Raw genomic sequence first — 26,849 nt, forward strand, 5'->3', positions numbered from 1 at the left:
CCTGGGTGGCTCAGTCGGTTAGCATCTGACTCTTGATTTCCGCTCAGGTCATGATCTCAGGGTCCTAAGATGGAGGCCTGCAATGTGCTCTGTGCTCAGCAGGGAGTCTCCTTGAGATCCTTTCTCTCCCTCTGCCCACCCTCATGCACACAAGTGCACTCTTTCTACCTCTCTCTCAAATAAATAAATACATTTTAAAAGAAAAGGATTTGGCCCCTGATGATATCAATTCTCTATCTATACACATATCATTTCTTCAAACAGGAAACAAAAGTTAGAATATTTCCCTCTAGGCATATGAAAAGTTGCCATAAGGAGAAATTTCCAAACACCCCCCACCTCTTGAAATGTGTCTTTCCCCAATAAACCATTGGTTCTAGCTCAGCTCATCTCTTCCTTGAAGTCTTCCTTCTCCTGCCCAGTGTCCTGCCCTTAAAGCAGCCATCCTGTGCACTTCTCATCTGGGACAGGCAACAGTCCTTAAATCTCCTCCCTATCTGAGCTCCTAGGATACACTTCTAGCTCATGATACTCCCTTCACTGCTATAGACTATTCCTGATCTCCTGTCCTCAAGCTTCCCACACATCCTTCTCCTTACAGAGACTACAAGTCCCTAGAGGGCCAGGACCACATAATTTGCCCAATACCGAGAATTGTTCTGCAACACTTATAAGACAGTGCTTAAATATCTTTACTGAACAAATGAGTAAATTAAAAAATAATCACCGGTCATGGACTGCCAAAGCTGGAATGGCCAGTTTACCAATGAGGAAACTGAGACCAGAGAAGATAGGGGTCACAGAGCCAAGGTCACCAGATGACTGCTGGCAGATCTGAGCTAGAAGCCAGACCCACAGGCCCAATACTCTTTCCACTGCTCACACTATCTGCCACATGTCACCTCCCTGTCTGAAGGCCTTTGCTCTGGGAGTTCACAGCAACAACAAAAGAGAAAACTGGTTACCTTCCCCAGTGTGCATGGTTCCGGAGCCAGGAGCTGGGGCTGGATTCTAGTCCGTACATCACTGTATCCCCATAGTCCACAAAAGGCTTGTTTAGTCTGGGGTTGGGGAGAGGAAGGGCAGAATGTGTAGGTTTGACAATAAGTGACAGAAAAAAGGTAGATCACCGAGACCTGGGCCAGTTCCCCACCTGTCACCCTGGAGAAACCACTGAGCCATATAGCTAATGCTTTCAAGGACCAAAAAATGTTAAGTCAACAGGCCAGTTAGTTTCTTATAATTAACGACCATCTGGTAGAATCATTTCAGTGAGGTAAATACTACACAGTGCATGGAAGGAGAATGTGGTCTCTGTCCACTGGACGTAAGTAAATATGACAGATGACAACAAACTGAAAAAGAACACAGAAATAACCAGGGAAAGGGAATGCTGCCATAACTAGCAGCCACCTTTGGCTAGCACAAGAAAATTTAGAGTGGTCTGGATTAGTCCTCTCTTTCAGTGATGGTAACAGAACCCAAAAGGGCAATTGGGCAGCTCAAGGGGCTCTCACCTGCGGCAGAAGTGGTGAGCACATTTCACCAGGATACCCATGCAGTGCACAGCTACGAGGCCTATCACCAGCAGGCTGAGGGGACCCATCTGGAGACCGGTGTTGCGGACAAGAAAGAGAGAGACAAGCAGGTAGAATTAGGAGTGAGCCCAGTGGAGGCTGGATTTGGAAATGATCAAAACACTTCTAAGGTACCCTCCAGTGACAGAACTTCTGGCACCACATTAGAGAGAGAAATGTGATCATGGAGATTAGCTTGGCGAGAAGGGCACCATCGGAACCTTAGCCTGCCTGTGAAAGAGTTAACCTCATGGAGAAGAATGGCACAAGATAAGACTGTTCCAAGACAGCTATAAATCAGCCAAACAGAAGGCTCCTGTGGTCTGGGAAGAAGAGACAGGTGAGGGATAGAGGGAAGAGGCAAGTTCTCATTAGAGCAAGGCCTCCACATCTCTGAGCTATATCCAGCTCTAAGAGAAACCAAATGGCTTTAGATTATAGTCTATAGGGGATGAATCCTAAAAGAAAAAGTAAAATTCTCAGAGTTAGCCTCCTAGGGGTGGGATGTGGACGGAATATGTAGAAAACTAACAAACTTCTATTACTAATTCATTAGTTAATATTATTGATAGAAACTCTCTGAGACATGTTAAGTACATCCTCCTCACCACAGAGTAAGCTCCATGAGGGCAAGAATCTCTTTTTTATTCACCAATAATATTCAGAGCCTAGAACAACATCTAACACACAGAAGCATATTCAATAAATATTCAATAAATATGTTTAAGTGAATGAACACCTGAATTTTGCTCTCTTCAGCTGAATTAAAAAGGTTTCCATTTTCAAATGTTTTAAATGAAAGATTTAAAAAAGCACACACCACCTCCTAAAATTTGTCATGATACTTCCCTTCGCCAATGCAGACCCTTACCAAGATGCCAGCATTTTTTACGGCCAGAGGCAGTCCCAGGAGTCCTGTGCCAATGTTGCCTTTTAACAGGTGGATCAAAGTCTGGAACCATCTGAAGTGGGAAGAAAGTAGACGAGGGCATGTTAACATTAATGATAGCTAACATTTATTAATCATGTAGCAAATGCTAAGTGCTTTCATGCATTTTCTCACTCAATTTCCACAATAACCCTATGAAATATGTATTAACTTTATTTTATGGATGAGGAAGATACTTGCTCAAGGCCACACACCTAGTGAAGAGTTCAGCCAGGATTCAAACCCAGGCAGTATGACCCCTGAGTCCTCTCCTGGCCTCTGTACTGTGAGCTCTGTTCCCTGTGGCATCTCCAAGAACCCCAGCTCTCTTGGAGATTAGACCAGGGGGACACCAGGTACTGTATCCTTTCCTAGCAGCCCTGGCCTGCATTTCACCAGAGCTATCCATTGTAAAGACTCAGATTCAAAACTGCAACAGAGGATGACAAGCATAAGTGTGAAGGACAGACACTGGTATGAAAGAAGGATGAGGGAAATAAAAAATAGGAGCCCAGAACCCATAACATATAATGTTGTGCAAAGTAAACAGATCAAAAGGAATATGATACCAAAATCGGCCAGTCCCTGGTGTACTTTGTATTTAAAAAAAGCCAAATGTCAGAGTCCTAGGAGAAGCCCTCTTCAAATGCCACCTCATTTATCCTTCTGCCTTGAGGACAGATTTTCCCCTCACCTGTTACACGGACTGTCCACCTCAAGAAGTAATTATAAAGCCTCTCAAGCACCCTCATCCATTTTTTCACTCAGCAAATACTACCTGTTATATGTAAAACATTGTGTTAATACAGTGGTAGAAGTAAGAAAGAATCAGATATGGACCTCGGTCTCTAGAAGTCAATAATGTCTCAAAGGAAATAAGGCAGATACATTAATAACCACCCAGACAGAAAGCTGTCTTCTTAAGAAGTGCCCAGGAATAGTGCTCAGGGATGGGGAGGCAGTTGAGGGTTCAAAGAGGGGAGACCTGAGCCGAGTCCAGCAGGACAGGCAGAGCTTGCCAGTGTGCCCATGAGGAAGAAGGGTCTGGGAATACAAGCCCAGAGAGACACTCAGGGCACCAATGCAAAGGAGTATGTTGTTTTGTGGCCACCTGGGTGGGGTGATGGTGAGCAATCTGTAGAGAATGGGAACTCCTCAAAGGACTGACCCCAGAGAAGTGCCCCCCTGTGCTGGACTTTCTATCCTGTTGCCTCCAGGATAAAAAAAAACAGGTTAAATACAGCATCACTTTGCCCTCAATCACAGACTAACTCAAGATTTGGTCGCTGGCACTGTCTGGAAATTTTTTGCACAAACACCCTAAATCCCTCCTAAATGATGCTTCCATGTATTTCTTCACATCTGCAATTCAGTAGAAACTGAAAGCAAATAACATGTGTTAACTCATAAAGACCATAATAAATATGACCTATCTATACTCTCTGAAATGGAATTTTACTTTTAGTAACCTTTCTCCTACCTCCAGGAAGAAAACTTCTTGACCTTCCTACTGTCCCAAAGTTTTTCAGGAAAGATCAAGAAAATGTCTTTGAATCTAAATGAGAACAGGCCGAGCGCTCTCCTGGACTCTCCTGAGGAAACAGCTTAAGGACAGCAAGGGTAGAAGGGTGACTCCTTCATTATCAGCAGCCAGTGACCAAGAGATTACAGGCAGAACGATGGGCCACACAAATGTCTATCTTAGCAAATGTTTAATCCACTCCAGGCAAAGGTAAGCATTGTAGCAAAACTCACCCGCTTACCAGAGGCCTCCCTAAAATGCCTCTGAGCTGGGTTTTATAGGGGATCAGGTCCCCTTTTAGTCCTGGCTCTGGCAGTTAATTCCATATGACAATTCCCCTCCCTCGGCTGGACCTTTGTCTCAGCTGTAGAGTGAGGGGACTGGATAGGACAGCATACTTGCCAACGTCTCTTCAGCTCAAAAACACCAGGGTTCTAGGCAACTGGCCAACATTATTCTTTTCCATCAATGGCCCCAAGCTTGGTTCACCCAAAACCACAGAGTATCACAAAATTAACTCCGTGGACTGCAAAGTTGTTTGGGGGGATATAGGGAGTGAACCCTGAAAATCTCTGTAGCTCTGCTTAAGTTCTAAATCAGTAGTTTTTATACTTTTTTCCCTCAGGAACCCTTTATACACTTATAAATTATTGAGGATATCAAATAGCTTTTCCTTTTATGAATTATGTCTGGTGATATATATTACAAATCAAAAAAATCAAAAAATCAAAAAAATTATTAATTAATTAAAATAACACAATTACACATAAATATAAATAACAGATTTTTTAAACTGTTATCATTTTTTTGAAGATTTTTATCCATTTATTTGTAAGAGCAAGAGAGAGCAAGCAAAAGAGCACAAGGCGGGTAGGGGCCGAGGCAGAGGGAGAGGGAGAGGAAGAAGCAGACTCCAGGCTGAGAAGGCAGTCTGACGCAAGGCTGGATTCCAGGACCCTGCGATCACAAACCAAGCCAAAGGTAGACACTTAACCGACTGAGCCACCCAGGCACCCCTTAAATTGTTATTATTTTTTAAAATAACAAATTTTTAATGAAAAGGAATTCTATTTTCCTAAATAAAAAATGGCACTAATTTACTTTTTCAGCTGGATTATCTACTTCTGCCTTCAATCTGTTGTGATACGTTGTTTTGGTTGAAGTACATAAAGAAAATCTGTCCTCATACAGATATGCAGTTGGAATGTCTTTTTTTTTTTTTTTTTTAATTTGACAGATAGAGATAGGCAGAGAGGCAGGCAGAGAGAGAGGAGGAAGCAGGCTTCCTGCCGAGCAGAGAGCCCGATGTGGGGCTCAATCCCAGGACCCTGGGACCATGACCGGAGCCGAAGGCAGAGGCTTTAACCCACTGAGCCACCCAGGCGCCCCTGGAATGTCTTTTAATAGTCTCTTTAGACAATTGTGGTAATTTTCCTTTGATACTACCCTGAAAATCGACACATGGTTGTTTCTTAGGGAGTTAGTTATAATGAGGAGTCTGAACTTTTTGATATCCTATCACATTAAAACCTACTGGTGAGTGAAATAAGTCAATCAGAGAGAGTCAACTATCATATGGTTTCACTTACTTGTGGAGCATAAGGAATAACACGGAGGACACTGGGAGAAGGAGAGAAGGGAGTTGGGGGAAATCGGAGGGGGAGTTGAGCCACGAGAGACTGTGGACTCTGAGAAACAAACTGAGGGTTTTGGAGGGGAGGGGGTGGGGGGGTTGGGTGAGCCTGGTGGTGGGTATTAAGGAGGGCACGTATTGCATGGAGCCCTGGGTGTGATGCATAAACAATGGATCTTGGAACACTGAAAAAATAAAGTTAAAAAAAAAAAAACCCTACTGGTGATCTTGCCCTTCAAATGGATCTTAAACTCATGCACAATTTTCTAGTATCACTGGCCATTTGGAAGATACAGATCTTTCAAATGCTGGCATATTTCATTATACAATATCTGAAAAAATCACATTTATTAATATCACCGATCTTATCAGAAGTCTCTAAGTAGACGGAAGCTGTCAAGTTCAGTGTTGGATATTAGTTTTTTTTTTTTTTTCTAGTTTTGCTTGAAAGCTCAAATTTTATTGTGGGCAACAAATACCACTGATTATTTTTCTTGAGGTGATGGTCTCATTCCTTTCATTTTCAAGAAATGAAATACTCAGTATTGTAAAATACTCAGGTCTGAATAACCAACAGTTCATTAGTTCTTCCTAGCAAAAATAGTGTTCTATGGAAAAAAAAAAAAAGAAACAAAATGAAAAGCAGCTAGTTCAGTTCACAATTTCAATAATCACTCAAAGTCTTGTCCTTGAGACTAGTATCATATTTGGTACACAGTAGAAGTATTTCATGTTTACTTCCTAATTGGCCAGGCAGATTACTTAAAACCCTATACTGAAGGGTTAAGTAATAAAATGAGTAATTTGACCACTTCATCAAGGACCTGCTTAAGTGACACTGGCTTATTCTTTGTACTTGTGTGGCAGCAAGAAAATACGATGACTAGCATAAGTTGGTGGCAGGGCCCTGGTTTATGCTAATGTATCAGCAATTTTACCCACCACTGCTGCTGAACCATCCATGTAAACATCAACACAGTAAAAAGACAAATAACATCTTAGCGTTATTCTGAAAACAGTTTCAATTTCACAGACTTCTTGAAATGGTCCCCAAAGGGTCTGCAGACCGCACTTTGCAAATGGCTGCCCTAGATAATCTAGAGGAAGCAGTTTCGGTCAACTGGTTTCTCAGCCTGCCAGCCTGGGGAAAAAGAACCAAAGCTCAACCAACAGCTGCTATAATGTGACCGATACGGCAACAAGAAGAAAAACTTCCCAATAGAATAAAATGAGGCTGTTGTCAAAGCAGTGGATAGCTTGACAACATCAAGTGTTAGGAAATAACCTCACAAACACACTAGTATGGAAGTGTCTGGGCTTCCTATTTGCACCACCGGTTAGGGATTTCCCCTGAACCCCTAACCTTTAGAAGAGCCAGGTAGGTGCATGCATATACTTTATTCCTTATATTTTGTTCCTTGTACTTTGTTCTGCGTTCTCTGTTCCTTGGCAAACTAGATAACAGGGTGGGGCAAGGCACAGGAGACAAGGAATCCAGCTCAAAAACTTGTCTCTAACACTCTGCCATATCAGAGATTCGCGAGAGCTAACACGTCACCTGAATCAGCTTACACCTTAAGCATACCTGGCACGTTTCCTACACATAAATGCTTACGTGGATCTGGGCCCCAGGCAAGCACTCAGCCAACTCTCCATGTCCAAGGGAGTACTTTCCCTAGGTCACTTGCGATACAGATGGGCTTTCCTTTCCCATATACCACAGTATCAGGGCAGGATGGGCCCTCACAACAAATCATCCCCTGGAAAACATGTCAATACAAGCCCAAGGAAGGTATCTCCTGATTTTCTCAATTTCTAACAAGCAAAGAGAAATAATTCTAGGTTGACCACTAGTCATAACCCAAAGGTAAAAAGGTAATCAGGATAGTTAACAGGCACACATTACTTTCAATACACACTGTGAACTACCATCCTGAAGTTGCTAGTGGTTGGTTTTGAACTTTAGAGAGGTCCCTTTAAAAATGAAAATCTAGACGCCATATGGCAAGCATTGCACAGACAAGCTGATGCATGAGAACAAGAAGGAGCAAAAACTGGAAGGAAAACTATAGAGAGAGAAGCTCAGAAGAAGTATTTCACAATGAGTATGACTTCTGAAGGGAAGCTATCACATGCCACTGGCTGCATCTGGAGCTCCTCCTGCTTGGAGGAAGCCAACTGAGTGGACAGGTTAGGAAAACAGGGGAAAGATGGTCCTCACTGCTTCCAGTTGTTTTCTATGCAACCTTTCCCATCAGCCAACACTGCAAGCAAATGGGGGAATCTACAAACGCATGCCACATGAGAAATAAGCTATAGAGACTGAATCTTTAGGAGCAGAAATCAGCTAGCGCTAATGTGGACAGAACATATCCTCTCATTCTATCCCCGTTTACAAGAGAAAATGCCCTGCTCCAGGAGACATGTAGCCAGAGGGAGCTGCACTAGTAATGACCTCCAAGAGAAGCTTTGATAGTTGGCTTGGGCAGTCACGCCAGACAGCGTAAGCCTAGTACATAAAGGATTCCCTTGATAAGTCACATCCATCCCACAAGGGAACACAGAAAGGATAACAGCTAAGCTTGGGGAATAAACAGAAGAGCCAAAAAAGGTGAAATGTTGGGATCTAGAGAAAATATCAGGGGTCTGTTGATTCAGGATTGAGTTAGAGAACTCAATGGGGTAGAAAACCCTCCTCTGAATCTTCTAATTCAAGTGGGTGAATAGTAGTCAGCACAGCTTCACAGTAGGGTCCTCAATTTTCTCTGACATTCGGGGAAACAAAGGCCCAGAGAGGGCCAAACTCCACCCAGATGAATCATGGATGGAATTCAGTTTCTAGAGATAAGACTTACCCCTCCCTAAGCAATGCTAGGCAGAGGTCTTCTTCTCAACCCCTTGATTATTATTATTATTTTTTAAAGAAAGAGGGAGGAAAGAGAGACAGTGGGGAGGGGAGAGGGAGAGGAAAAGAGAGAATCATAAGCAGGCTCCAGTGTGGAGCCCAGTGTGACACTCGGTCTCACAACCCTGAGATCCTGACCTGGAGCCAAAATCAAGAGCTCGAGGCTTAACTGACTGAGCTACCCAGGCGCTCCTCAACCTCAAAGTTTTTAATGGCAGGAGAAATTATTCCTTCCTCCCTCTTAACCACTTCCTCAGCCAAACGAACTGACTATTTGGTGATGGGGGCAGAAGTTTGGGCGAGACTCTGCAAATGAAGCTTCCAATTGAGCCTAGAAGTATTTGAGGTTCTAGCACAGATGACCCATGGTTCTGAATTAAGAGAATGGTCTCTCTAGAAGTTTCTCTTAAGTTCAGCACCAGGCTTCTGGGACCAACACAGCTGAAAGGAGCAAAGAATATAAAACAGATGCAGATGGAAAGAGTGGTCAGCAAGGAACTCAAATCTTAGAGCTGTTACTCACCCAATCTCTTTATATCTTCCTTCCATCTGTAAAATGGGGAATTGATAAAATGGGGGAGCAAGAATACCTCTAAGGGAGACTATGTTACCAACACAGAATGTAAAAACATGAATCACACCCAGGACAGAAGAAGAAACAGCTACTTACGTTGTACTGTTGCTTTCCCCAAATCGCTGGTAGGAGCCCTGGGAAGAGAAATTGTTTAGGCCTTCAGATGGGCTCTCCTCTGGGCTCACGTCCGTGGAGCTGTAGTCATGGTAGTCCTCATTCCGAAGTCTCTGCGTGGACATGGTAGCTGGGGGGACAGGGTCACTGCTAAGACCTCCAGCAGCTGGGGCCTTTAGCTCCAAGCCTGCGGTGGGCTCTGGGGCAGAAGCAGCCATTGTCACAGCAGCTCAGTGACAGCTGCACTATGAATTAAGTTCAGTGACAGTGCCTGATACCAAGGGAAATGGGAAAAGTGCAAAGTACACATGGGCGGGCTGAGCTCACTTGGCTTCTGTCTCCCAACCTTCTCAGTGCCCCACTCATAAATTTCTAAATTTGCCACCACACACCTGGACAGAGCAAAGGTGAGGCATTGCGTGGGATGGGTGGGGGAAGATGCAGACAGGTGCTTCCAGGAAGCCTTCCCTGTTCCTTTGGTTGGGAGTAACTACCCCTCCTTTGAGCTGATTCCTTTGAACACTGAAAAACAGATATATTGTATCCATGTTCATCTTCCCCAGGAGTCAAGCTCTCAGAGGATGAGAACCTGAATAGTCCTGGCTGCATCTTATTTTTCTCCTGCATGCATTAGAAAAAGAACCTGTTGCATTCAAAAAATCCCCTCCAAATCATCCAGTTCTGCTCAGATTCCCCACCAAGTTCCGGAGCCACAGATGACTTCCTCTCTCTCTCTACCATGACCTCTGGCCCACCCTGTATTCTTTAGAGGTCACCAGTAACCCTCCTCCACTGACCCCAGGACTCTTACCTTGCAATAAGCCATAACTGCAAACAGCTCAGAGTAACTTTGCTAAATATCTAAGAGGGCATCATTTACTTGGATGCTGGAAGGATTCAAAGAAGTCATCTAACTCTGGGGCAGTTAAACTCGTAAGAGGGCTAGGGGGGAAAATATCTATAACGTATCTTAATATGAGCAGTTGAAAGCTGCTATCCAAGCAAAGCTAATAGGTCAGTATCTATGTATGTCAGAAGGCCTGGGTTCTGAGGCTGACTGTATCACCAGTTTCCTTAGTAACATGGAACAATTCTCTTTATTTACCCCAAATGTGCATCAAGGGGGACAGGGCAATGAACTGAAAGACTGCTCAGCATCTCTCTAGTGCTAATATTGCAGGAATCAACTAATGTAATCATCTATGCAAACAACAGCCAATTTCTAGTCTTTTCCAACACACCAAAGTGTCTGAGGAATACAGTCTTCCAGGTGAATCCTGCATATTACTGAGGGAGAAGGGACAGGACATAGGGATTGACAAATTTCCCCACGCCTCCCCAACAACCAAGAAACAACTCTATCACTTACTTGGCCCAGATGCTCAGCTTATTTCAAATACTGTAAAGAAACTTCTTTATGTTGTGCATAAAAACTGAAGTTGCCCCCAGCAGAATATTGCTAAGAAACTGCTCAAATAGAAGCTAAAATCCAAAGTATGAAAAACAATTGCAGGATTTGGCAGATGTGGCTTGGCAACTTGTATGGATGTTAAAAAGAAAAAAATAACAGTACTTATGAGTTTTAGCTGATGATAAGCTTGACAGAAGTCAATGATTTAATAACAGATGTCAAATCAACTAATTCTAGGTTGCACGAGGACGAGAAGGACAGGAAAATGACAGCACCATTTGTTTTGCTGTGCATTATATTCTGTTCCAGGCAGCATACTATTAAGGGAATAATAAACTGTGGCATAGCCAGGGCTCAGCACCAGCCTGAGGAGAGATGACTAGAAGCACTGAGAAGGTCCAACCTGGAGAGCTGGCAACTTGGCAGGTATAAAAACTGCTTTTAAAAGCTATCCTATGGGGCACCTGGATGGCTCAGTGGGTTAAGCTTCTGCCTTGAGCTCAGGTCATGATCTCAGCATCCTGGAATCAAGCCCTGCATCGGGCTCTCTGCTCAGTGGGGAGCCTGCTTCTCTCTCTCTCTCTCTGCCTGCCTCTCTGCCTACTTATGACCTCTTTCCGTCAAATAATAAATAAAATCTTTTAAAAAACAGAATAGAATAAAATAAAAATAAAAGCTGTCCTATGCACTGTTGGTGGGAATGCAAGTCGGTGCAGCCACTTTGGAAAACAGTGTGGAGATTCCTCAAGAAATTAAAAATAGAGCTTCCCTATGACCCTGCAATTGCACTATTGGGTATTTACCTCAAAGATACAGATAAAGTGAAAAGAAAGGCCATCTGTACCCCAATGTTCATAGCAGCAATAGCCACAGTCGCCAAACTGTGGAAAGAACCAAGATGCTCTTCAACGGACAAATGGATAAAGAAGACATGGTCCATATATACAATGGAGTATTATGCCTCCATCAGAAAGCATGAGTACCCAACTTTTGTATCGACATGGACAGGACTGGAAGATATTATGCTGAGTGAAATAAGTCAAGCAGAGAAAGTCAATTATCATATGGTTTCACTTACTTGTGGAGTATAAGGAATAACACGAAGGACATGGGGAGATGAAGAGGATAGTTGGGGGAAATTGGAAGGGGAGACAAACCATGAGACATTGTGGACTCTGAGAAACAAACTGAGGGTTTTGAAGGGGCGGGGGGTGGGAGGTTGGGTGAGCCTGGTGGTGGGTATTATGGAGGGCATGTATTGCATGGAACACTGGGTGTGGTGCATAAACAATGAATTCTGAAACACTGAAAAGAAATTAAAAAAAGAAAAAGCTGTCCTATGGATAAGACTTGTCCTGTGAGATGGCAAAGATGAGTCAGAAATAGGATCAGTAGGTGGAAAGCAGAGGGAGGCAGGTCTTTGGCTAGACATAAGGAAAAATCTTTATCAAAAGGAGTTATCTAATGGAACAGACGGCTCTGGGAGACAACGTGTTCCCCATCCCTAGGAAAGTGCAAGCAGAAGGCCTTTCTCAGAGCTGTGAAGTAGGGATCTAAGCACGATAGAGGGTGGGTGTAGTCCCTCCTAGAGTTCCTTCTGGGGCTCTTTCTGCAACCAAGGGTGCCTTCCCTTGCTCTCTAGCTGTCCCCACTGAGTGTTGGCCTCCAAGGCCAGGCCACCTTGCCCTGGGCTCCCTTTGATGAAACCTGGTTTCCAAATCTCTTGTGCAATTGTGATTCCTGCCCTGTGGGAGATTTTAATAGCACCTGCTAACTGTTAACATGAGGGGCATGATATGTGAAAATTCAGGACAAGCTTGTCCTTCAGGTTCTTAAGGACAAAGAAAAAAAGTTTATATATTATGTGTGGCCCATTAACACAAAGTTAAAATTTTCCTTAGGTATTTAGACCCAAAAGGGTGAACCACTACAAAGTAAGAAACATTTTGTTTGGTGGAAAAATATTTTTTTCTTCAAGTATACATTCAACCATAATTGTACTGAAATATCAGCTATTTGTATAACCTTAACAATTTTTTAAATTTCTTACATAACCTATTTTTTGTTATCAATATTCTCATTATTTTAAGGGTTTTCCCACTTATTTCATATCTACTCTTCCTTGAATCTGTAGAGTACACACACTAATGATGTTTAGTTGCAATATAATGGTCCGTCATTATATTGATATAATAATTTGCTTCACTAGCTCCTAATCGTTGGATTTGAGGCTTATGCTTTCTTTTTTAAAATCTATTATAGCACAGCTAATAAGAATTCATGCAAATAGTTTTTAATTTTTGAGACGTATCTTCGGCATAGAACTAGGTGAATAAGTTCATTTTTATGGTTCCTAATATACAAATGGTTGAACTAACCTACAGTGTCACTAACAATATATGGACATGACTGTCTCTTCATAACTCTGCCAATGTTGGTTTTTCTCATTTTAATTTTTGTTCTTTTAAACAGACGGGTGGCTCCTTGTACTTGTTTAATTTTACATTTCTTTAATTTTCAGCAAAATAAAAACTGAGCATCTTTCATCCACCTATCAGCCTCATATTTACTCGCTTTTGAAAATACATAAAACATTCTCAACAAATTACCATCTAAGAGCTTATTGATTGGTTTCCTTTCCAACAAAGGAAAGAGAATCTATATCTATCTATCTATCTATCTTTTGGGGCATATGGGAAGGTCAGGGGAGGAAAAAGGAATAGAGGGAGGGAGAGGCAGTACTAAAGGGTTACTTAGCTTCATCACCAAAAACTAAACAATACTTTTAAGGGTGACTTGTAAACACATAAAAAATTATCTACTAAAGCTAGGAGAATTAGTAAATTCAGCAGAGTTGTAAGATACAAAGTCAAAATACAAAAGCCAGTTGTGTTTCTATGCATTTCCAATGAACAATCTGAAAATTAAGTTGAGAAATTGTCTGTTTACAATACCATCAAAAAGAATAAAATTCTTAGGAATAAATTTAAGCCAAGAATGTGTTAAGACTTGTACACGAAAACTACAATATATTGTTGAAAGAAATTAAAAGCCTAACAAGTTGAAAAAACATCCCAATGTTCATGGATTAGAAGACTGAATGTTGTTAAGATGGCAATATTCCCCCAACTGACCTATAGTTTCAGCTGAATGCCTATCAAAATCCCAGTTGCCTTTTCAGAAACTGGCAAGAAACTGTCAGATTCTAAAATTCGTGTGGAAATTCAAGAGGCTCAGATTAGCCAAAACAATTCTGGAAAAGAAGAAGTAAGTTGGAGGACTTCCCACTTTCAAAACTTAGCACAAAGCTACAGTAATCAAGACAATATGGTACTGGCATAAAGATAGATATATAGATAAATGGAATAGAATTGAGAGTCCAAAAATAAACACTCACATCTATGGTCAATTGATTTTTGACAAGGGTGCCAAGATAATTCAATGGGAAAAGAATCATCTTTTCAACAAATCATGCTGGGACTACTGGATATTCACATTCAAAGAATGAAGTTCGAACTCTATCTCACACCATAGGCAAAAATTAACTCATAACAGATCAAAGACCTAAACACAGGAGTTAAACCATAGAACTCTTAGAAGAAAACATAAGCATAAATCTTCATGACCTCAGATTAGATAATGGCGTCTTACATACAACAACAAAAGCACAAGCAAAAAAAAAAAAAAGGGAAAAAAACCCAGGTAAATTAGACATTATTGAAATTAAAAACGTTTGTGTCTCAAACAACACCATCAAGAAAGTGAAAAGCAACCCACATAATGGGAGAAAATTTCTGCAAATCATATTTCTGATAAGAGACTTCTATCCAGAAAATATAAAGAACTATTATAACTCAATAACAAAAAGTCAATCCAATTAAAAAATAGGCAAAGCACCTGGAGAATCATATTGCCAAAGATGTGAAAATGGCCAATAACCACATGAGAAGATATTCAATATCACTGGCCATCAGGTAAATGTGAACCAAAGACCACTTCATACCCACCAAGATGGCTCAAATCAAAGACAGATAGTAATAAATTTTGGTGAAGCTGTGGAGAAATGAGAACCCTCTAACACAGTTGGTGAGAATGTAAAATGGTGCAGCCACTTTGGACAACAGTCTTGCAATTACTCAAAACACAGTTACCACATGACCCAGTAATTCTACTCCTAGGTATGTCCTAAAATGAAAATGTATGTCCTCACAAAACCCTGGTACACAAATGTTCACAGCAGCATTATGCCTAAGCGCCAAAATGTGGAAACAAACCTGATGAATAGATAAATGAAACGTGGTATATTGATATAATATTATTTAGCAATAAAAAGAAATTAAATATTGATACATATGACATGGGTGAACCTTGAAAACATTATTCTAATTTAAAAAAGTCAGTCACAGAGCACCATATACTGTATGCTTTTGTTCATATGAAAGTCTAGAGCAGAAAACAGAGTAGTAGTTGCCTAAGGCTTGGGGTATGGAGTTAAGAGGAATTAGCAGGTGACACCTAAGGAACAGTTTCTTTTGGGGCGGTGGAAAGGCTCCAGAATTGATTGTGGTGACAGTTGCACAATTCTGTGAATATACTAAAAGCCTCTGAATTGTACACTTTAAATGGTTGAACTGTATGCCATGCGAATTATAGCTCAATAAAACGGCTTTAAAAAAAACGAACAGATTTCTCGGCCCAATCTGATTCAACCTGAGCATTTTTATTTTTAACCATCTTCCTAAATGATCTTGATTACAAGTGGATTTATACTAGGCACTAGAAAAATATATATGATCTTATGATAGGCACACCCCAGGCCTCACTTCCTAACAGAGTTCACAGATTGGTGATATTTGCAGACTACAAGTGCTACCCATTTTTCTGAAACAATTACACTGGGTTAGACTTTGGAACCCTAAGAATCAGCAAATTCTCTAGATGCATTTTTCTCTTCTATAGTGCTGGAATTCCAAAATCATAAACAAGGACACAGACTGTGTTGCTATATGTGGTCTACACGGAGGAAAATGAAAATTTCTAACTTCCACGTGGTTTGTTTTTAAAGGGAATCAGATGAAACTCCATTTCACCTACCACAGAAGTACATTCCATAATTTGACTCCTGCCTAAAAGATTCTGGTGAGAGGGCAGCCGCAAAGCAGCTGCTGACCTCAGCAGGCTCTGCACAGGAGGGGCTGATGAGACAAACACTCACTTTTTACACACAAACATAAAAACCACTAAATGTTAGGACCAGGCATGACTTACAGAAGACCTAAAGCCCCAGCTTCTCATTCAAAGGTGAGAAAACCAAGGCCCCAGCCAGTTAAAGATGTGGGATTAGAATACAACATACCACATTCAGTCCATGCTTCTATCACACCATAAATTATCTATCCTCCCTGCAATCTCCTTTGGAACAAAACAGGGGCAAGAATAGGCATGCAGGGGGAATTCTGCATAATAAAAAGTACATGAGTTCAGAGCTAGATGCAATTATCACTATACAGAATTTTAAGAGCAGGAAGTCAGAAAATTCACTGTGCAAACTTGCAGTTCTGCAGTTCTCCTTTTCATCACTCTGGAGAGCTGAGCCAACTCGTCTTGGAAATGGTGGTCTATGTGCCATGAGCATCTCAGTAACACAGACAGATTCCTGACTTCACAGAATAGGGAAGCACAAAGGAGTATTTCCTACTAGAGAAGGTCATTGAGAGCTGGTCCTGGGTGTCAAGGCTTCTTAAGAGAAATGTTTGGGAGATCAAAGAAAAGATGGCACCAAATGCAACATCATGTGGTTCCTATTTTGGCACATTAAGAATGTCTCATCCAAGGGACCCCACACCTATAAAACAGAGCTAGCTTTGTTTGCTTAGATCCAGTAAGGCCTTGCTTAAGGAGAGAGGCTCAGGATTCCTGCAAGGCTTGGGTTGACGTAGAAGGACTCAGCATGTTTCCTCTGTGGGCAAAGAGAAAAGCTAGCCTAGGTGTTAGTGGTTAGTAGTCACACACTTCTGGAAGGGGTTATCAGAGCTAGGCCAGCCAAAGCAGAAACCAAAGTCCATTCACGCAGCCTAGTTCTGGAACCCTGCTTTCAGGTCTGGGTGGAAAGAAGAAACGTATCATTAACAGCACAAGGACTCTTCAGCATCTGACCTTGGAAGAGATAGCAAGCATTTAAAGAATTCAGACACTCCCTGGGGAGGGGAAGAGAAATTAAAAAAATTAAATTAAATTAAAAAACAAGAGTACTTAACGCAAGAGAAAGTAGTTGTCTGAGGCAAGGGGAAAAGTAAGGCAGTTACAGAAGTGGGTACCCACTCTACTTCACATTCTTCATGCTAACAAGCCCCATCCCAGAATTTCACAGTACCCCTGAGTTAGAAGAAAACCTCAAACTTTACTTAGTCCTAAGGTCTACCCAACACAATAACATAATCTATAACAATCCCAAAAGTAATTGCCCAGTGACAATTATCTCCAGTGACAGGGACCTTCATGCTCTGTGCTGCAATACGGAAGAGCTCTTATTCTTTGAAAGTTCTTAAGTTAACCCAAAAACCACTTCCCTTTTGGCACTTGCATCCATTGGTCTTCATTGTAGTCTCTGGAATATTGCAGAAGAAATGGAATCTGCCTTTAAAATAGACAAAGCCAGCTCTGAGCACTTCAGCTGCAGAGAGCTGAGGCTGAATGAAAAGCTACATGGTCTAAAGGGAAAATAAGGACTCAACAGCAGGCCATTATAAATGGCACACTCAGAAAACAAAGGAAGAGAGGCTTAATACCGGCATCACAGCAGCCTCTTCTTCACACAGCCTCCACCCCACAGTCTCAAACTCAGAGGAAAAGACCATCCTTTGTGTCCCCTTTACTTCCTCCACATCTTTAAAGAAAACATACTCTCAATGTACAAGTTAATTACTGTGGACAAGGCTCTCGACAAGAGTCAAAAAAGGCCTTGATCATGTTTAAAGTGATTAAAGACAGTCGAAATCATTCTCAGCTGTCAACATTTAGATTGGACTTAATACAGAGATAAGAAGAAAGAGGGGGATTTCATGGTAACCTAGAAATGAGTGGAGTAGGGAGACTGCTTCCTGGACAACTGGATTAACCCTTGTCACGAGGCGACAGTAATGTACACAGGGGAAAACCCGCTCGGATTAGAAGACAAACAGAGCTAAAGGTACAGAATGTCAGAGCAGAAGAGGTCCTTAGGGATTCAGCTCCACCACTGTATTCCAGGATGGGAGACACCCAAGGTTGCAAAGCAACTGTCAGAGTTAGAACAGCATCTCCCAGTTCCCCGATCTTGGTTCTTTCCGTCATGCCACGCTGCTATCTCATTTCAGCAAGCCTCCAATGGTTGCATCCAAATAACCAACATTCTCCAAATGAGACAAGCAAGCTACAGAAAAACTAAAGCCCGGAGCTTTACATTCTTCGGGTTAACCCCAGGGCTGTCCACAAGCCCTGCTGGGAGCCACCTACCCTCCCAGGAGCTTACTCCAATTCCTATTTCGTATTTCGGCACCATTTACACAAAATAGCAGGACGTTGGAAGCAAAACCTACAGAGTGATGAGGCTGCAGAAAAAAATCGTGAACACTGAAACAGGGAACCACACCCAGAACCAAGCCAACCCGGGGGATGGAGAATGCAGAGCTAAAAAAGGGAGCGCCAGAAGAGGAGAGGACGGGAGAGGGTGCCTTTTCACCGTCAAGTTGTCCGCAGGAGGCAGTGTGCTCAAAAGCAAGCAGCTGCTGGAGCTTGGGGAGACTTGGATTCTAGTCGCAGGGCTGCCACTAACTCACTGCGTGACCTTAGGCAAGCCCCGAGCCTCGATTTCCCCAACTGTCCTAGAAGGGGGTTGCACCGGCGGGGGGAGGGGGTCCCAGTTCTGGCGCTCTAGGACCCGAAGACCCACCATCGCAAGTCCCCCAAGTAGGGCTCTCACAGAGGGCGGGTGACTTGCCCGAGGCGACTGGGCCCCTTTGGGAAGCGTGGAAGAAGCCCTGGCTGGTCGTGTGGGTGACCCTTCCCAGCTCGGTACCTCAGTTTCCCCACCTGTCAAACGGCAAGGGGAGGTCAAGGGAGACAGTGCCGCCAGACAGTGCTCGCCTCATCCCGGGAGGGGTGCCCGCATCTTACCGCGGCTGAGGCGGAGAAGCCGAGGAGACTCGGACCCGCACCCCAAGTCGGTCAATGCCTGACCCCGAGCATCCGCGGCGCCCTAGAGGAAGGCGACGTGGGTCCCGCCTGAGGCGGTGACTCGCCGGCAGCCCCAGCCGGTCAGCGAGAAGACTCACCGCTCGAGCTCCGGCTTGGGCTCCGCTCCGGCTCCGGCTCCCGCTTCAGCGCAACCCACCTGTCCTCGCCTCAGCGCGGAGCCCCTGCCATCCCCCTTAGCTGCCGTGGCTCGCGGCTTCCGGGCCGCGTCACGTGACGCCGGAGCCCCAGCCGGAGACCCGGGTCACGTGTCCCCACTCGCGGTAGCGCCCCTCCTGTCTCGAAGCCCCGGAGCCCGGCGCCGCAGCACCACCTGACGACCAGTTGTTGTCACTGCAGGCAGGGCGGTGCTCGGGGGGCCTGGGGTCTGGGACAACTGGGCGGGGCGCTGAGCTCGGTGAGCGGCCGGCGAGTCCCTTGAGCTCTGTCCCCTGAGCCCTGGGCTCCTGTCTACTACACACGCGGCGTTTCCCTTACCACGTCGCGGGGAGCATATGTTGCTTTTATAATGTAAAAAAAGACATCTTTAAAAAAAAAAATCACCTAGTCAGGTTTTTCGAAGCTTACACAAACCCATTTGTGGTTGCTCCTGGAAATGGGACTGTATGAGGTAAGGCAACATTATCTTTTCAATATATTTAAACACTTAAGTAACATTTTAAAATGGATGGCAACATTTCAGGATGTTTGAGGCATATGTGTTATCTAGCTTTCTCTTGCCTCCTTCACCCTGAATTCTCCCTTTAAAAATTATGTAACTAAAAAATAAATAAATAAAATAAAAATTATGTAATTATTCACACACAAAAAAGAATAAACTACTGATACGGCTACAAAATGGATAAGTCTTAAAATAATTGTGCTGAGTAAAAGAAGTCAGAAAACATATTCCATTTATTTCCTATTCTAGAAGACGTTAAATAATCGTCAGTGACAGAAAACACATCAGTGGTTGCCTGGGAGTAGGTGGGGAGGTCAGGAGAGGAGAGATTATGAAAGGTCATAAGGAAACTTGCCAGGTGACAAATATTTTCACTACCTTGATAGTTTCACAAGTGAATATAGATTTAAATATAGATTATAAATATAGATTTAAATTATCAAATTATACACATTCAGTACATGCAGTGTAAAAAGAAATAAAAATTTTAAAATATGTGCAATTTATTGTATGTCAGTTATACCTCCATGAAGCTGTTAAGATACTCAGTAAAAATTATATAATACATGAATATATTCTTAGAAATGTTAAACAACATATAAATATATAAACAGTGAAAAATTCCCTTCTTCCAAATTCACTCTCTCCTCCAAAGAATTATAGTTACCAGCATGTGAATATTATTCTCCATATTCTATATTATGTATTTATAGAATTATTTGTAGAGAGAGACATACAGAGATCTGTGGCGTTAAAATATAGAATCGTGAATAGCAGTACTTACTGTTTTGCTTAAGACTTCTGCTCTTCACTGTCTATACTGTCTAAATTACTTCATACGCACACATTATATATATCCATCTAAAATCTTTATATGTTCTATAACCGATGCATATGTTTTTAAAAATATACCCGTTGGTTCATTTCACCAGGGAAAGAGAAAAGAATGCAGATTCATGCTCAGTTTAAAATAGGAAGAGCAGTGAGTTCATTCCATCCCTGTCATAACCCACCAGTTCATTGCTTAGTGCCAGAAACTGTGCTTGGAATGCTTCTGAGTCCATGTCACCTCCAGGCCTTAAATTTCATTGATTCTATGGCTCTTTCTAATGTCTTAGTCAAGAAAGGCAGATCTCATAAGAACCACAGAACTCCCTGTTGGAATTACTGATGGAAGTGGGAATTTGCCTTCCCCAGTTTGCTCCTGGGGTGCATTGACATAATAAGGATTCTTTCTTGCACCTGACCACCACACTCTCACTAGAGAGGTCCTTGAAAAATAGGTCGCGTCATTTTCAGATACTGTTAAGATTCTATCAACCCTATCATTATGCAGTCCTAATTAGAAATTAACAAAATTATATCTCCTTCCAACTATATAAATCCACCTCTGCTTCCACAGTTTACTCAGAAATACAAATAAAGATTTCCTGCTCAATATGGATACATTTATAAGTACTTTGACTCTTTTAGAAAACTATGCAAAAGCAAAAAAGAAAAACTTAAAAACTCTATTTTCAGAACAGGTAGAAGATAGAATCCACAGGTACCAAAATACATGTAAAGGCTAACAAAAGTAGCTGAGATCAGATAGAAGATATGAAGGACAATGGGAAAGAAACTTAAAGAGACGTAAATGGACCCAGTGGGGGGCAGATCTCAGAAATGCATCAGTGAAAACACTCTGCTTGAAGATGAAGAGCTCACTTAGAGCTGTATGGCTGTTATTTCTTTTGTTTGCAACCAGGGGCACGGAAAGACTTCAGCAAAAGCTCTTCTGAATCTGGGTTGGATTAGGGAAGCCAAGAAGATGAGTATGACAACAAGAGTCACGGGATAAGCCACATTTACAAGAAGCAATTGCTCTGTGGCAACAGAACAGAAGACTGGAAATACACTTGTTGGTGAGTCTGTAGAGCAACTCAAGTCTCATCAGCTGTTGATGGGAGTGTACAATGATGCAACCGCTTTGGAGAACTGTTTGACAGTTACCTTTTTTTATGAAGTTAAACAGATAATTCTCCTGTGATCCAGCAATTCCACTCCTAGTTATCTACCCAAGAAAAATCAAAATGTTTATTCACAGCAAGGCCTGGACTAGGGTGAGGCAAGCAAAGTGCCTCAATTGGGAAATTTAAGGAGACACTCACTTTCAGGGTTTTACAGGTACAGGGTTGGCAACTTACCTGAACCCAAGCGTGAGTGCCTCCCAAATTTTGTGACCTAGGCTTCTTGGCTTGCCTCACCTTTGTTCAAGCTGTTGTCCACACAGACTTGTAATTTCACAGCAGACAGCTCAATAAAGCTAAACTAGTAACAACCCACATGTTTATTAATAGGTGAGTTGATAAACCATGGCATATAGAGCAGAAAGGAACCATTGATATATGCAAAAATGTGGATGAATCTCATTATGGCAATGGAAGAAACTGGACACAAAAAACTGCATACTATATGATTTGATTTACAGAATGAGCAAAATTGAGTCCATTGACAGAAAGCTGAACAATGACTGCTTGGGATGTGGGGGGTGGGGATTGGCTGCAAAGGGACAGAGAAAACTTTCTGGAATGATGCTAATACTCTATATATTGATTGGAAAGCTTGTTATGTGGGTTTTTACATTTGTTAAAAGCCATTACCTGGACAATTAGATATGTTAACTGGATTGTAGGTAAACTGAATTCCTTAAGGTTAATTTTAAAATGTTAATGAGATTATCAGATGTCCAAGATCCAAGACTCTAAGATGAAAGAGTAATCCAATGCACAAACCCATGATGCATTTGGGAAGAGAATGTGCAAAAAACAAGTGCACAAACAAATACCCTCAGAGAGATAAGATGTTGTAATCATGACATAAGAACAGCAACAAAAATATTGCTTTTAAAAAAATACTCTGGGTGGGAGGGGGGGAAGCAGCTCTTGGAAGTTAAAAATGTAATAAAAAATGAAGAATCAAATGGAAGAGTAAGAAGATAGGAATAAGGAAATTTGTTTTTTTCATTGATAAATATTTATTATCTATGTGCTGGGCCCTGGGAATAGAACAGTGGGCAAAGTAGACAAAAATCCTGCCCCTGTGAAGCTTACATTTTAGTGAGGGGGGATAGACAACACAAACAAATAATATACATATTGTGTCAGCAGGTGTACCTGTTATGGAGAGAAATCATGAAAGTGGGAGAGGGAGTCTGGAGGCAGAGAAAAGGGATTGCAGTCTCTTTAAATAGTCAGGGAAGATACCACTAAGAGGTGGTATCTAAACAAAGTCCTAAAGTAGGTGGGGAAACCAGCCCTGTGCATTTTTTTTTTTTTAAGAAAAGCATTCTGGGCAGAGTGAATAACATGGGCTAAAGCCCCAGGAGGGAATGTGCTTAGCCTATTTGAAAAATTAAAAGGAGGTCAGTGTGCATGATAGTATATATAGAAAACCCTAAAGACTCCACCAAAAAACTACTAGAACTGATAAATGAATTCAGTAAGGTCACAGGACACAAAATCAATATACAGAGATCTGTTGCATTTCAACACATTAATAATGAAGTAGCAAAAAGAGAAATTAAGAAAATAATCCCATTTATGATTGCATGAAAAAGAATAAAATACCTAGGAATAAATGTAACTAAGGAGGTTACGTTTTTACAAGTACCAAGACCTGTACTCTGAAACCTATAAAACATTGGTGAAAGAAAGATGACACAAAGAAACAGAAAAACATTCCATGCTCATGGATTGGAAGAACAAATGCAGTTATTTGTTCCTATCAAAATACCAGCAATATTTTTCACAGAACTAGAACAAAAAAAATTTTAAATCTTAAAATTTGTATGGAATCTCAAAAGACTTCAAATAGCCCAAATGATCTTAAAAAGGAAGAACAAAACTGGAGGTATCACAATTCCAGTTTTCAGGTAATCAAGACAGTTGGCACTGGCACAAAATTAGATGCATAGACTGATGGGACAGAATAAAGAGCCCAGAAATAAACCCAAGATTATATGGCCAACTAATCTATGACAAAGGAGGCAAGAATATCCAATGGGGAAAAGAGAATCTTCAACAAATGGTGCTGGGAAAACTGGACAGCTACTAGCAAAAAATGAAACTAGATCACTTTCTTATACCATACACAAAAATAAATGCAAACTGGATTAAAGACCTAAATGTGGGACCTGAAACCATAAAAATCCTAGAAGAGAATACAGGCAGTAATTTCTGACATTCGCTGTAGCAATATTTTTCTAGTTATGTCTCCTGAGGTGAGAGGAAAAAAAGCAAAAATAAACTGTTGGAACTACATCAAAAGGAAAAATTTCTGCACAACAAAGGAAACGATCAAAACTGAAAGACAACCTATTGAATGAGAGGAGATAATTACAAATGATATGTTCAGTAAGGAGCTAGTATCTGAAATATATAAAGAACTTATCAACTCAATACCACTTAAAAAATCCAATTTAAAAATGGGCAGAAATCATGAACAGAAAAATCTCCAAAGAAGACATACAGATAGACCCAGACACATGAAAAGATGCTCAACATCAATCATCATCAGGGAAATGCAAGCCAAAACAACAAATGAGATATCACCTCACACTGGTCAGAATGGCTAAAATCAAAAACACAAGAAACAACTATTGGTGAGGATGTGGAGAAAGCGGAACCCTTATGTGCTGTTGGTGGGACTGCAAACTGGTGCATCTATTGTGGAAAGTCTTCTCAAAAATTGAAAATAGAATTACCGTATGATCGGGGCTCCTTGGTGGCTCAGTGGGTTAAGCCTTTGCCTTCGGCTCAAGTCATGATCCCGGGGTCCTGGGATCAAGCCCCACATTGGGCTCTCTACTTGGTGGGGAGCCTGCTTACCCCTCTCTCTCGGCCTGCCTTTCTGCCTACTTGTGATCTCTGTCTGTCAAATAAATAAATAAAATCTTAAAAAAAAAAAGAATTACTGTATGATCCAGTAATTCCACTACTGGGTATTTACACAAAGAATACAAAAACACTAATTAGAAAAGACATGTGCAGCCCTATGTTTGTTACAACATAATTTCCAATAGCCAAACTGTGGTAGCAGCCCAAGTGTCCATTGATAGATAGATAAATGGATAAAGAAGGTGTGAGATATATATATAAGGGAATATTACTCAGCCACGAAAAGGAATGAAATCTTGCCATTTCCGGCAACATGGATATAATGCTAAGTGAAATAAGCCAGAGAAAGATACCATATGATGATTTCACTCATATGTGCAATTTAAGAAACAAAACAAATGAACAAAGAAAAAAAAAAAAGAGAGACAAACCAGGAAACAGATTCTTAACTATAGAGAACAAACTGATAGTTACCAGAGGGATGGTAGGTGTGGTGATGTGTGAAATAGGTGAAGGGAATTAAGAGTACACTTACTGTGATGAACACTGAGTCATGTATGAAAGTGTTGAATCGCTATGCTGTACACCTGAGATTAATACTGTACTCAGTGTACATTAACTATACTGGAATTAAGTAAATACAAGGAGGTCAGTGTGGCCATAGCAGAGTCTGCTATGGGAAAAGAAGTAAATTAGGTCAGAGCAAGAACAACTGGGTGCAAACTCTGTAGACCTCTGTGAGTCATTTTAAGGACTTTGGCTTTTACTCTGAATGAGATGGTAAGATATTAGGTATTAGAGGAGCAGAGGAATGCTGTGATCTGACTTGGGTTTAGAAGGATGCTCTGTCTATTGGCTTGATATGGGCAAGGGCAAAAAGGGTAGACCTGTCAGGAGACAGTTGCTGTAATCCAGAATAAGAGTGTGATGATTTGACAAGAATAACCACAGTGAAGGTGGTGAGAAGTGGTCAATTTCTGAATATATTTTTATGGTAGATTAGAAATGTCCAGTGTTGATGGATAGGAAATGAAGTATGAGAGAGGGGAGACAAATACTTTGGCCTGAGCCACAGGAAGAATAGAGCTACCTTCTCCTATACCAGGAAGACAATGGCAAGGGCAGGCCGCTAGGGATCCTTTTGTGGAGAAACTGAGCCCCAGAGAGGAGGAAAGGTGCACCCACAGTCATACACACATCATGGGTCTCTTCACTCGAGCCTCCAAGCCCTTGGCCCCCACCTCACACAAGAGTAACAATGTAACAGAAAATGATCACATTTTGCTAAGAAAAATAAAACAGGGTGCATATACACACAACACAGTCTGTATACATATCTGAATGACATGAATTTAAGATGGCTGTATATAAAAATAATAGTAAAGTTCCACTTTGTACCCAGAATTTACAACAGTAGAATCCCACCCAAATCTAACATTTCACAAAGTATCTCATAATAGCCAGACTGATGCTCTGAAGGAAGCTGTGAATTGTGTTACACTATTACTGCCACACAGTGGCCACTTTGGTTGGGACACAGAAGTCCCCACCCAATTCTGTGAGAATCCAGAGAAATGCCACTGGTCACAAGGAACCTCTGTGGGTGATGTGGGTAATTATTAGCTGTGGTATAACCATTCATCATCAGTATAATTTAAAATATTCTGTAAGCCAGTAAAATTCAAGAATGTGTTAAGAGGCACAAATGCTGAAAATTAAGTTTTAAATCCTTAATTTGGTATGGATGTTTGAAGAGATAAAATTCCTATAACAAAGGCCAAACACCATCATGACATGACATGCTGAGGACTATGGAGAGTGCATCCAGTAAAGTAAATGAGGAACAGAGTGGAAATAAAAAGCAGCAATTAAAGCAAGGACCCTGCTAAGAAAACAAGTATCAGCTCAAGTACATATGAAAAGTGCTGGTGTCTGATCGACACACTGTAATGTGCCTCTTGGCCAAGCTGGGGTGTGTGTGTGTGTGTGTGTGTGTGTGTGTGTGTGTGTGTGTTTTCAATGATCTGAAAGGCAGTAATGATGATAAGATGTTTACCCCTAATATGTTTATGGTAACAAAGTATGTTTAAAGAAGAAAAATATGCCACAAAGCTGAGAGTCTTACACACTCTGGAGTCCCAGAGAAGATTTTGTGAGCTCTTCAAAAGCCTCTCCTGTAAGAAGAACTAATTCCTATTCTCCTGAAACTGTTCCAAAAAATAGAAATGGAAGGAAAACTTCCAAACTCATTTTATGAGGCCAGCATCACCTTGATCCCCAAACCAGACAAGGATCCCATCAAAAAAGAGAATTATAGACCAATATCCTTGATGAACACAGATGTGAAAATTCTCACCAAAATACTAACCAATAGGATTCAACAGTACATTAAAAGGATTATTCACCACGACCAAG

At 41.6% G+C, this 26,849-nt stretch overlaps 1 protein-coding gene across 1 annotated transcript in view; it reads right to left on the reverse strand.

The window, feature by feature from the left end:
- Positions 1 to 19,088, reverse strand: part of SLC36A1 (solute carrier family 36 member 1) — a gene marked incomplete at its 3' end in the record, with an annotated part of 41,273 nt that extends 22,185 nt beyond the window's left edge. Inside the window, exons 1-5 of the mRNA XM_080804647.1 lie at positions 18,977 to 19,088; positions 9,236 to 9,383; positions 2,449 to 2,539; positions 1,518 to 1,606; positions 966 to 1,061 (exon numbers count right to left, since the gene is read on the reverse strand). Coding sequence (XP_080660773.1) covers positions 966 to 1,061; positions 1,518 to 1,606; positions 2,449 to 2,539; positions 9,236 to 9,378 — 419 coding nt within the window. The 5' untranslated portion in view covers positions 9,379 to 9,383; positions 18,977 to 19,088. The remainder of the gene's footprint in view (positions 1 to 965; positions 1,062 to 1,517; positions 1,607 to 2,448; positions 2,540 to 9,235; positions 9,384 to 18,976) is intronic.
- Between the last annotated feature and the right edge of the window lie 7,761 nt (positions 19,089 to 26,849).

The sequence above is a fragment of the Martes martes genome (assembly GCF_963455335.1).
Source record: "Martes martes genome assembly, chromosome: 5".
In the NCBI taxonomy this organism is placed as follows: domain Eukaryota; kingdom Metazoa; phylum Chordata; class Mammalia; order Carnivora; family Mustelidae; genus Martes; species Martes martes.